Here is a 13133-nt window from a genome sequence, read left to right on the forward strand (position 1 = left end):
CCTGTAATATTTTTCTTATAGCCTGAAACCACACTGTATGTAATTATTTTTTTCTGTCTTCTCAATACACTGTTAGAAACTTGTGGACAGAAACTGGGTTATTTTCACTTGTTTCTAGCAGCTATTCTAGTTCTTGACATATAATAGGTGTTTAGTATATGTTGAATTGATAAGTAAATGAATTAATTAGATGAAAAGCATTTTAATTAAAAATTTTGCCTCACACTGATAATCTAATAATAGCTAGTTTTAAAATATTGCTATTCTACCTCTTGATGATTTAGGTGTTGGAGTTGATGGAGGCAATGACAAAGATTGGGAAGCCAATGCCTGCAAAATCCAGCTCATTAAGAAGAAAGGGAAAGTAAAAGCACTGGATGAAGAAGTTCACAGTAATGTACTTAGTTTGATTTTTGTCCCCTCCCCTTCTCTTTCTTCTCCCTTCCTTATCAAATTATCTTTCTTCCCATATTTTGGGCCCCATTTAATGATTTTTAATGTTAGAGGGAAGAAGAATAGTTCTGTTATTGTCTGTACTGGTTTTAAAATGTACCTGAGCTTCAAAAATGGTCATATTAGTTAGGGAGGGAAATGAGTTAGGTGCACTGTGTTCAGAGGAGGATCAGTATCCTAAAATGAAATAGCCACAGTTCATGAGGAAGGTCCTTGGATAGGACAAAAATAGGTAAGGCAAGTTTGTTGATAGAATGGTAGCTACTCCTTATTGAATTTATTTGGGTTATATTATATGGTTTTAAGTTAGGTAGTCCTTTTTATCTACATTATGGGTAGATGAGTGTGGAAAGCTAGAAAGGTAGGTTGTGACCAGAATCACCATTTTTGAATGTCAACATTGAAACATTCCTCCTTTCCTGCAGGAAAGTCAGGAAGTAGTGGGAAAATGAGAAATTGAGACATTGTTGGTGAATTATTAACTGATAAATCACTTTGAAGAGCAATCTGGTAATGTCTATATGGGAGATGCCTGTACCTTGTGACCAAGCATTTCCAGTCTTGGGCAAATAATTGAAAGAAACACTATGGGCAAGGAGCCATGACGAGAAGATGCATTGTAGCAAAACTTAGAAATGACCTATATGTCTACCAGTAAGGGAATGAGATAATAAGTTGTAATAATAGTGAATGACCATATATAACTTTTTAAAGGAGTGTACTGGATCTGATTCTGCATGTGGGGACCTGGAGAATTACTGGGAGCCTAATATTGAATGAAAAAAGCAACTTGCACTAGGATATGTAAGGTATAGGACCATTTAAAAGACACAGACAATATGTATTAATGAGAAGGATGAATGTCTTATAAGGTGAAAAGCCTTTATCATTTTAGTGTTTACAACATTATTGTCAACAAATATTTGCTGCCTCAAAAAACCCCCCACAGAATACTATAATTTGTGGATACATATTAGCTAATAGAAGTTTGAAGGCACAGTGGAGAAGGTTCTCCATCAACTTGAGAATCCTGGGGGATGGGCAGGGTACAAAGGAGGCATCAGCTGCATTTTTACATTTTAGATCTTAAAAATGATCTAAGACACAAATTATTAAGTATTAACTCTGGGTGTTTGGATATTTGTGATATTTATTATTCCTAGTATGTTTCAGTATGCTTTGCTTAAGTCAAAAAGGAAGGAAGACTTCCCAAAAAAGGCCTTTGGATTTGTGGAATAAGAGGTTATTGGTAGCTTCTGACTTTGATAATAATAGCTAACTTTTATTGATTGTTTCCCATGTTCCAGGTACTCTTGTAAGTGCTTCATGTGTATTAACTCATTTATCCCTCCATTGATAAACCATGAAGTAGGTAAAATTATCATACTAATTTTGCAGAAGAGGAAATTGACAGAGGAGTAGGTGCTATCATTAAATGGTATTGGCAATAAAGGCAGTGAAGTTTGGGGCAAAGGTAGGGTGAAACAGGGCTGCTATTCTAGGTAATGATAAAAATTAGATTTTTTTACATTTAATATGTCTTAAAAAGATGTAAAGTACAAATTACTGTATGTTGACATTTATTATCTCTAGATGTAGGCATTTAAATCTTCATCATTGCTAGCAAATTTAAATATGTGGACTATTAAAATATAAAAGAGAGGAAGACATCTGAGAAAAGGTGCGAAAAGGGCAAAAAACTGTGGGCAGGAAGGTGGTGGGAATACAGAAGATGCAAATAAGGAAATTATTGAGGGATTGAAGCTCAGATAGGTGAAGGCACAGGTAGGGAGTTAGCCTTTATAGGAGTCAAAGGTAAAAGAAAAGCTAAATCAGATAATTATGAGGTGAGGGGGAGAGCTGAATAAAGTGGAAATTGAGGGACTATGGGCAGGATTGAGGCTTAAATAGGATGGAAAAGATGCCATGAACTGTTGAAATTGAATGAGCTATCAGCTTAATGAATAAGGAACTTGGATTCATGTTTCTTAAATGGCAACAGTGAAATAAATAGGTTTGGTAATTATCATGAACTTGACATGGATTCAGTTTACCACTCTTGTTAAAGACTTTTCTCCAGTGTTGCTTGCCAGTATGTGGGGGAGATACTGCTTTAATTATAGTTAGCCTAAAAAACCAGTCAGATACTTTTATTGCTTGCATTAGCTTGTTAATAGTATCCTTTAGTGTTCTGGAGGTCATTTATTAGGTCACTTTAATTATTCAGAACACAGGTAAGACGGGAAAGAATACATAGATGATTGTATCTATTCATTGATTAAGCCATCCAATAAAGATATGATTATCTGTCCTATTTAGCTCTTAGTGCTTAGGGTTCAAAGATAATAAGGCAAGTTGCTGCTTTTGTAGAACTCAAATTCTCATGGAAGCCAGGTTGACACCATGTCATAAATATGATAGTGCGGCAGAGTTTCCCATTGTTGTTTTAATCTTGGGCTCTAGAATCCACCAGATTTGGGTTTAAACCCTATCTCTACTTACTATTCATGATGGCCTATGGCAGGCAGATTCTATCACCTCTTTGAGCCTCAGGTTTTTTTTAATCTGTAAAATGGAGACTATAGTAACCCTCCTCACAGAGTATTGTGTGGATTCAATAACAAAATGAATGTTTATTGAGCACCTATTATATACCAGCCATAAATAAGATAAAACAGAACAAGATAGGCACAATCTCCTGCCATGATGGAATTTACTATTTAATGAGATAGCCACACAACCAACAAATATATGTTAGGTAGTGACTGGTGCTATGAAAAAGCATAGTAGAGGTGACATTTGAACAGAGAACATGCGATTGTCCAAAAGAGGGAATTCTAGGCAGAGGGAACGCCAAGTGCAAAGACTTTGTGTGGGCTTGGCTTACTTAAGGATGCAAGTCAGTGTGGCTAGGGCACAGTAGGTGAGGATGAGAATGGCAGGAGATGAAGGTGGTTGAGGGCTAGGTCATGTAGGGTCTTAAGCAGGGGTCCCCAAACTGCGGCCCCCTGAAGCCGTTTATCCGGCCTCCACCGCACTTCTGGAAAGGGCACCTCTTTCATTGGAGGTCAGGCGGATGCATCCTGTGCTCCTGGAGTACTGTATGTGGTGGCGCCACAAAGCGCGGTGTTGCTCACGTACAGTACTACTTCCGGTGATGCTGAACATACGTGTCACGGCTCCAGAAGCGCGTCATATCACTTGTTACGGCTAGCAGTGACAAATATGGAACTGGACATTGACCATCTCATTAGCCAAAAGCAGGCTCATAGTTCCCATTGAAATACTGGTCAGTTTGTTGATTTAAATTTACTTGTTCTTTTATTTTAAGTATTGTATTTGTTCTTGTTTTGTTTTTTTACTTTAAAATAAGATATATGCAGTGTGCATAGGGATTTGTTCATAGTTTTTTTTATAGTCCGGCCCTCCAACGGTCTGAAGGACAGTGAACTGGCCCCCTCTGTAAAAAATTTGGGGACCCCTAGTCTTAAGGATAAGTTTACTGTGTGTGTCATGGGAAGCCATTAGAAAAAATTTTTTAGGAAAGTGATATGATCTAACTCTGTTTTGAAAGGATTACTTTGATTGGTGTGCAGAGACTACTAGATTGTACAGATGGAAGATTGGATACAGGGAAACCAGTTGGAATTCTGTTGAAGTAGTTCAGGTGAGAGATGCTGGTGGCTTGGGTCACAGTGATAAAGACAGAGTGGTGAGAAGCTTTTAGAACCTTGCATGAAGTATTCAGTAAATGTTATCTGGTATTTGTAAAATGTGTGTTGAGACCTTTGAGGAGTAATTGGAGAAGAGTGGGAGATGAGGATGGAAAGGAAGATGGAGAACAGATGGTGCAGTGCCTTATATGCTATGAAAAGGTATTTTGGCTTTATCTTGAGAAAATGGTTCTCTGACTTTATGTTAGAATTTGAGGATCTTTTTGCAAGTCCGTATGAATGGGTTTAGGATGATTCATATGTGCAAACCACTTTTTAAAGCAATGTAAGTCTATTCAAGGGTTTTAAGCCTTATTTCTTGATCATATTTGTATTTTAGAATGATCTCTGATTAATCAGTATAAAAACACACACAAAAACTGTGCTAAACTGTATGGACTTTCCTATTCAGATTTCTGAGCAGTTTGTTCTTAATTTAGACCTAATTCTGATAAGCATTATTACCTGATAAGTTTTATCTTAGCCAAGTGAATTTTGCATTTAGGAAATTAGAAGGAGGGCATTACTAGTAAATAACTAGAACTGACCATCCCCGACACCCTTAGGAGAAACAAGACATAGCTCATAGGCAAAAGGAATCAGAATAGCTGCTTTCAAGTCAAGGAGCATCAGTCTATAACCCCATATTTTGTTCACAAGGACCTATTCTTTGATTTTGGAAGCTCTCCATAATTGCAGTTTATATTGTGAATTATGTCTACATTTACTGAGGACCAAAGAAGTTATAGTAGTGAGTTTGTGTGACACTGAGAAAATGAATTTATTTTTACATGTCTAATTAAAACAATACTGATTTTTCTTCTTTTTTCTTTTATTGAGAAAGAGACAGGAAGAGAGAGAGATGAGAAGCATCAACTTGTAGTTGGTGGCACTTTAGTTGTTCATTGATTGCTTCTCATACATGCCTTGATTGGGGGCTCCAGCCAAGCCAGTGACCCCTTGCTTAAGCCAGCAACGTTGGGGTCAAGCCAGTGACCATGAGCTCATGTCGATGAGCCCATACTCAAGCTGGTGAGCCTGCACTCAAACCGAATGAGCCTGTGGTCAAGCTGGCAACCTCAGGGTTTTGAACCTGGGACCTCAGCATCCCATGTCGGCACTCTATCCAGTATGCCACCACGAGTCAGGCAATACTGATTTTTTCAAAGCAAGGTTTAAATATAAATTTTCAAAATCACATTAACTCAGCCCTGGCCCAATGGCTCAGTGGTAGAGCGTTGGCCCAGTGTATGGATGTCCTGGGTTCGATTCCTGGTCAGGGCACATATTAGAAGAGACCATCTGCTTCTCCACCCTTCCCCCTCTCACTTCTCTCTCTCTCTCTCTATTTCTCTCTCGCCTCTCTCTCCCTCCCTCCCTCAGCCCCTCCCTCCCTCTCTTCCTCTTCTGCAGCCATGGCTCAATTGGAGCAAGTTAGCCCTAGGCACTGAGGATGGCTCCATGGCCTCCTCCTCAGGTGCTAAGAAGAGTTTGGTTGCTGAGCAACAGAGCAACGCCCGAGTGGGCTTACCGGGTGGATCCTGGTCAGGGTGCATGCGGGAGTTTGTTTCTCTGCTTCCTCTCCTCTCACTGAATAATAATAAAAAAAAATCACATTAACTCTGTTCTTAACTCTTTTTGTGTGTGAACATTTTCAAGCCTCCAGAAAAGTTGAAAGAATAGTATATTAAGCACCCATATATTTCATTTAGCTTTACTAATTGTTAGCATTGTCACATTTGCTTTATCTCCTTGAATACATTTGGAACCGTTTATTATAAATATTTCAGCTTCATAATGTCTTTAAATATTCTGATTACTATTTTGAATATACCTGATCTTCAGTTTTAATAATTGTATATTCCAGGTGAGCAGTGCTATAATGATTATATTAGGTATAGCATTATCTCTACAGCATGATTTAACATTGGAATTTTTCATTTTATCTTTAGAACAACAGGATATGGATTTGGATACAGAATTTGATGTGCACCTTGGAATAGCTCATACCCGTTGGGCAACACATGGAGAACCCAATCCTGTCAATAGCCATCCCCAGCGCTCTGATAAAAATAATGGTATGGACGTAATCTATATCTTTGGAGTGATTATAGAAGGCCAGTATAGGAAAAGAATGGAAGCTCTTATGTTTTCATTATTTTAATCTGGAAAATTTAAAACATATTCATATCTAGAGAGTATACAGAAACGGATGTATCCATCACCCAGCCTCAACATTTATTAATACATGACCAGTTACCGTATTTCCCCATGTATATGATACACCCTTTTTCAAAAAATTTGGGGTCTAAAAACTGGGTGTGTCTTATACTGTGGTTGTGGCATTTCAAATGCCATAGATGAATCTGAGGACGAGGCATTATATGAAAACAGTGATTCATCATCAGACACAGACGAGGACAAGCTAATGGATGAGAGTTTTGACAGTGATGAGTTTTATGAATTTTATGATGAATAAAACTTGAGTTCAATAACTTTATGTAATACATTTTTTAAAAAAATTTTGGGCCCCCAAATTAAGGTGCATCTTACACATGAGAGCATCTTATACATGGGAAATATGGTATGTTTATCTGTACCTCTGAACCATATGATTTTGGAAGCAAATAGATTTCATAGAGATAGATATATCATAGATAGCTAGATATCATAGCATTTAATTTGGAAATATTTAAGTGTGTATCATTAAAAGGTAAAGTCTTAGATTGATGTCTCTTAAGAGATTCCTCTCTTTCTTTCCTTTTTCCTTGCAGTTTACTCTGTTGTTTGTCTTACAGAGTTTTCTACAGTCCAGAAGATCATGTTAATTCCATGCATCCCATGGGTCATTTAATGTGTTTCTTTAACCATTCTATTTATTATAAATTGGTATAGTGTTTGTTTACAACTAGCTTTGACGTTGAAAGATTTTCCTGAAAGAAAGGGTTTAATGAACCATATGCTAGCCAGAAGAAGGACCAGGTTCTGGGACATGCAGTTTAAACCACCAGCAGCACGGCTCGTTGGGAAGACAAACATGTCTGATGTCCTGGGATTGATGGGACTCTTTTATACAATGAGTTTGGAGAAGAAAGCTATATATTGTCTTGAAAGAATTTACACTGACTATAGATAACGGGTATGGGAATAGATGAAGTGGGGCTAGTTCTGGGATAGGTGTATAGTAAGAAAGAAGTATTTGTTGCTTTTGGATTGGTTGTAGGCAACAGCCTGAAAGTTCATGCATAAGTAGGATGCGGTGGTGTCTGGTGGTTCACTGTTCTCTCTAGATAAGAGCTGAAATAGTGGTCTAGAAGTTTCAACATGCATTAAGGAATGTGAGCAGGCTTTTGTTGATTTCTGCCCCAGTCTCTATTAACTGATTAATTCTCCCTGCCTCTTCTTCCTACCCTCTGGCATGCCGTAATTTAATTTAGAACATCTCAATTTTTTTCTTGTCATAATGTTGTATGTTTTTCTTTGCGTTGTTAGCAGTCACTGATGATCACTGCCAAGATTAATTTTCTTTAGGAGTTTTAAATTGGTGATTAAATAAATTTAAATTGGTGATTTGAATTAAATTTAAATGAAAATTTTAAATTGGTCATTTAAATTGGCCTAATACCATCATTTCTTCTTCCTTTATTATCTCAAAATACTTCTATAAAGAGAAACTACTCCATATCAACTGCTTGATTACTTTAAGGTACAGAGTGTGTAGGAAAGACAGGATTAATGTTTGATTTTTTCCCCCCCTTTATTTACAAGTCTTCAAAAATGAAGTGGCTCACATGTTCTAAAATGAACAATGAGCTCCTTTTAAAATGATAAACTCATGGATTTAAAATATTTTACTTATTTTAAAAAACAGAAGTATTGTCTTTTTAAAAATTTTTTAAATGTATTCATTTTAGAGAGGGGAGAGAGATAGGAAAAGAGAGAAGGGGCAGGGAGGAACAGGAAGCATCAACTCCCATATGTGCTTTGACCAGGCAAGCCAGGGGTTTTGAACCAGTGACCTCAGCGTTCCAGGTTGATGCTTTATTTACTGCGCCACCACAGGTCAGGCAGTAATTGTCTATCTTGAGACACAAAAATCTTTGACCACTGGGAGCTTATGCTGGTTGGATCCTGAATCCTTTGACCTGATCCCAGTAGGCTGAATCGTCTTCGTTATTTTTTGGTAGGCCAAGATATTCCATGTTCCTTTACTCCTGCCCCATACCTGGAATCAACCCGTTTCTACAGAAGCCCCAGTTTATTTTAGTGGATATGATACTTAAAAGATGATAAGCCAGGTCCTAGAAGTGCTCATCACACTGAGGCCTTTTCAGTGGACAGAGCTACCAGATATATGTACCCCTGTGTGTGCACCTGCACATGTATAAGTTTAAAGATAAAACACAACATAATTTTATACTAACACTTCTAATTCAGATTCAGGGCTTAGGGTATTTACTTGACCTTATTGATCTATGCATTTTATTTCAATCACACCTAACACATGGTTCTTAATACCAGTAACATTCTTAGTTATGTGTTATATGATATACATAAAACAGAATCAAAATACTAACACTATCATAAGAATGGTACTGTTGTTTGTTAAATTTTTTTTTTTAGAGAAAGAGAAAGGAGAGGGGGGGTGTAAAGAGATGAGAAGCATCAATTCGTAGTTGCTTCACTTTAGTTGTTTATTGATTCTTCTCATACGTGCCTTGATGGGGTGGGGGATAATCAAGCTGAACCAGTGACCCCTTGCTGAAGCCAGAGACCTTGGAATCATTTCGATGATCCTACACTAAAGTCGTCGACCTTGTGCCCAAGCTTGGCACGCCTGTGCTCGAGCCCAAGAGACTATGAGCCCATGAGCCTATGCTCTAGCTGATGACCTGGGGGTTTTGATAGGGGACCTCCGTGTCCCGGGCCGACAATCAATCCACTGCGCCACCACCAGTCAGGTTGTTATTTTTTTTGTCCTTAGGTTATCTCTTTAGGGATGTATAATACTGATTTTATAGAATCACTTGGAATAATTCTTCTCTATGTGGTTGTGCTACCAGTGAAATAATTTTCAATTTTTTTAGTGAATAACTTTGAAAAACAAAGAATGGATAATACAGCATTCTGTAAATACTTTTTATTTTATTTTGAGTTTTCAGGATTGATTTTCTTTAAAAATCAATTTTATTTAAAACAAAAATATTTGCACTGTTCTGAGTTCACATGTATAAAAAAAGCATGTTAAAATAACTAGTTTGTTTTTATCTTATTTTTCTTATTCTATTTTTCCCTCAAGTTAACCATTTAACAATTATTTTGAGTCTATTAGTTTGTTTTTAAATATAAGCAAATACATACAAAAGTATAGGCATGTGTATATATATCCCTTTTGAGATATTTTATAATTTAATTTAGAAGCTGTCTTTTTAGGTTTCTGTGCTTCACATAATTATTATTGCATTGGATTAGAAAACTAACAACCTCTCAAATGTTTAATTCTGACAAGGCCTTTATAAAAGATTCATAAAAACATATCTGGATTATATATTGAGAATTTGGTTTTAATTAAGGCTTCATATCAGCCATCAGCTTTTTGTAATTCTCTTTGTTCTAGCATTAAAAATTTTTTTAACATTTTTTTTTTGTAGTGGTGTTTTGTAATGTAATCTTTTCTTTTAAAATCTAGTGGAAATGCTTATTTTATTATTTGGTTTGTAATGTATTCAGTCTAAGTTCATTTAATGTCAAATAAAAATGTCAGATTATTAAGTATTTTAAAAACATTTCTATAATTTAATATAAAGTTGAATTAGTGATAATGTCTTTCCTGAGTTACATGAACTTTAATAAATTCATATTAGTAGTCTTTATGTACATTGTCAATAGCTACAAATAATATTGTCAACTCTTGATTATCCATTCTTTGTTTTTCAAAGTTATTCACTAAAAAAATTGAAAATTATTTCACTATCATATGTATTTGATATTGGAAATCTATTTTAACATTTATTTATCATTCTCAAGATTGTCTGTACCTCAGATAAATAAATTTAATTATAGAACAGAATTATGGCCTGACCAGGCGGTGGCACAGTGGATAGAGCATCGGACTGGGATGCAGAGGACCCAGGTTTGAGACCCCGAGGTTACCAGCTTGAGCGTGGGCTCATCTGGTGTGAGCAAGGCTCTCCAGCTTGAGCCCAAGGTTGCTGGCTTAAGCAAGGAGTCACTCGGTCTGCTGTAGCCCCCTGGTCAAGGCACATATGAGAAATCAATCAATGAACAACTAAGGAGCCACAACGAAGAATTGATGTTTCTCATCTCTCTCCCTTCCTGTCTGTCCCTCTCTCTGACTCTCTCTGTCTCTGCCACAAAAGAAATAAAAAATAAAAAGTAAAAGGCCCTGGCCGGTTGGCTCAGCGGTAGAGCGTCGGCCTGGCGTGCAGGAGTCCCGGGTTCGATTCCCGGCCAGGGCACACAGGAGAAGCGCCCATCTGTTTCTCCACCCCTCCCCCTCTCCTTCCTCTCTGTCTCTCTCTTCCCCTCCCGCAGCCGGGGCTCCATTGGAGCAAAGATGGCCTGGGCGCTGGGGATCGCTCTGTGGCCTCTGCCTCAGGCGCTAGAATGGCTCTGGATGCAACAGAGCGATGCCCCATATGGGCAGAACATCACCCCCTGGTGGGCATGCTGGGTGGATCCTTGTCGGGCACATGCGGGAGCCTGTCTGACTGCCTCCCCGTTTCCAGCTTTGGAAAAATGAAAAAAATAAAAAAATAAAAATAAAAAGTAAATAAAATAAAAGGAACTGAATTATGTTTGGTTTTTCTTATTAACTCATTTAACTTTAGTTTTTAAACTCATTTAGTATAAATCAGATAATTGTATTAATTTGAAAGGCTTCTCTTTAAAACTTAGAAATGTTTTATGCAAAGAATGAATGAACAAAGAAGTGAGAATAATAGCTACTTAATTTAACCCTCTTGATTTGCAAATGGGGACAAAGGCATGTGTTGGGTTAGCAGTGTAGCCACAACTGAAATGGATGACTCTGAGCCCCAGTTTATTGTATTTCCCCGGTACTATAACCACCTCCCTGGTGCAGTGTGCTTCCATCAAGCCACATAAACTGTGCTGCTGATCCATAAGGATAATCTGGTAACAGAAGGTAGATACTTGATTATACCTTGAAGTGTACAGCATGTAACACACTTTTTTATTTTTTTAATTTTTTTCCAAAGTTAGAAGCGGGGAGGCAGTCAGACTCCTGCATGTGCCTGACGGGGATCCACCCGGCATGCCTACTAGGGGGCGATGTTCTGCCCATCTGGGGCACTGCTCCATTTCTGTGGGAGCCATTCTAGCACCTGGTGGAGGCCATGGAGCCGTCCTCAGCGCCTGGGCCAACTTTGCTCCAATGGAGCCGTGGCTGCGGGAGGGGAAGAGAAAGATAGAGAGAAAGGAGAGGGGAGAGGGAAGCAGATGGGTGCTTCTTCTTGTGCCCTGACCGGGAATTGAACCTGGGAATTCCACATGCCAGTCTGATGCTCTTCCACTGAGCCAGCCGGCCAGGACCTGTAACACATTTTTTGACTTGAGAAAAAACTGTTAACATTAATGGCTATTTATAATGTTTACTAGATCTATATTTTTGGTCATTAATCTCATTATCTCTTTTAGAATTTATTGTTATTCACAATGGAATCATCACCAACTACAAAGACTTGAAAAAGTTTTTGGTAAGTAAAGTGATCTAAAAAGACACCAGTCTTTGACTCTACTTCTTTTTTTTTTTTGTATTTTTCTGAAGCTGGAAATGGGGAGAGACAGTCAGACAGACTCCCGCATGCGCCCAACCGGGATCCACCCGGCACGCCCACCAGGGGGCGAAGCTCTGCCCACCAGGGGGCGATTTTCTGCCCCTCCGGGGCGTCACTCTGTTGCGACCAGAGCCACTCTAGCGCCTGGGGCAGAGGCCAAGGAGCCATCCCCAGCGCCCAGGCCATCTTTGCTCCAATGGAGCCTCAGCTGCAGGAGGAGAAGAGAGAGACAGAGAGGAAGGAGAGGGGGAGGGGTGGAGAAGCAGATGGGCGCCTCTCCTGTGTGCCCTGGCTGGGAATCGAACCTGGGACTTCTGCAAGCCAGGCCGATGCTCTACCACTGAGCCAACCAGCCAGGGCCTGACTCTACTTCTAATGAGAGCAATGAGGTTGTATATTGAGATGTGCAATCAGTACTGTCTAGGTGTGATCAAGTAATTCCTAAGATAGTTACAAGGATATGGTGGTTTATTGGACTTCATTGACAGTGGAACATTTTAGTTTCTTGAGAAGGAAACAATTATTTGGCTTTGTTATGAATGACCCAGAAGCTCAAATAAAGTTGAAATTTTAGGGCTATATCTTGCATTTTTAGATAACTTGTCATTTTTAAGATTCTAGATTATATAAGACAACTCAGGATGGATTAAATGAAGGTTCTATATGCCATACATAGCTATGTACTACATAGTAATGATCATGGTGATGACTTTCCTAGTGCCTTCTCAGATCTATCCAGTTGGACTTTCTGTAGTGATAGAAACCTCTCTCTATTGTCCGATATAGTAGCCACTGTCCACATGTGGCTATTGAGCTAGTATGACTGAGGAACCAAATTTGAAATTATTTCACTTTAATCAATTTAAATTTAAATAGCCACTTATATCTAATGGCTATAATATGGGATAGTAAAATATTGTTAAGCAAAGAATCATTTATTATGGAATTAGTGTTTTGTATTACATATTTTATTATATTTTAATTATTTAAAATTTATTTTATTCATATGTGGAATATATAGTTTTATTTAATTATAAGATTATGTACACAGAATACCTGACTATTTTGGGTTCACTATAATTAGATGGTGACCTTCAGTTCGAACACTGAGTAATGGGGTCTGGTTGTCAAAAAGAGATTAGAGATT

At 38.1% G+C, this 13133-nt stretch overlaps 1 protein-coding gene across 1 annotated transcript in view; it reads left to right on the forward strand.

Moving 5' to 3' along the window:
* Nucleotides 1–13133, forward strand: part of GFPT1 (glutamine--fructose-6-phosphate transaminase 1) — a 70972-nt gene that overhangs the window by 21665 nt on the left and 36174 nt on the right. Inside the window, exons 3-5 of the mRNA XM_066378085.1 lie at nucleotides 285–392; nucleotides 6119–6244; nucleotides 11847–11905. Coding sequence (XP_066234182.1) covers nucleotides 285–392; nucleotides 6119–6244; nucleotides 11847–11905 — 293 coding nt within the window. The remainder of the gene's footprint in view (nucleotides 1–284; nucleotides 393–6118; nucleotides 6245–11846; nucleotides 11906–13133) is intronic.

Source organism: Saccopteryx leptura, chromosome 3, assembly GCF_036850995.1.
Source record: "Saccopteryx leptura isolate mSacLep1 chromosome 3, mSacLep1_pri_phased_curated, whole genome shotgun sequence".
In the NCBI taxonomy this organism is placed as follows: Eukaryota; Metazoa; Chordata; class Mammalia; order Chiroptera; family Emballonuridae; genus Saccopteryx; species Saccopteryx leptura.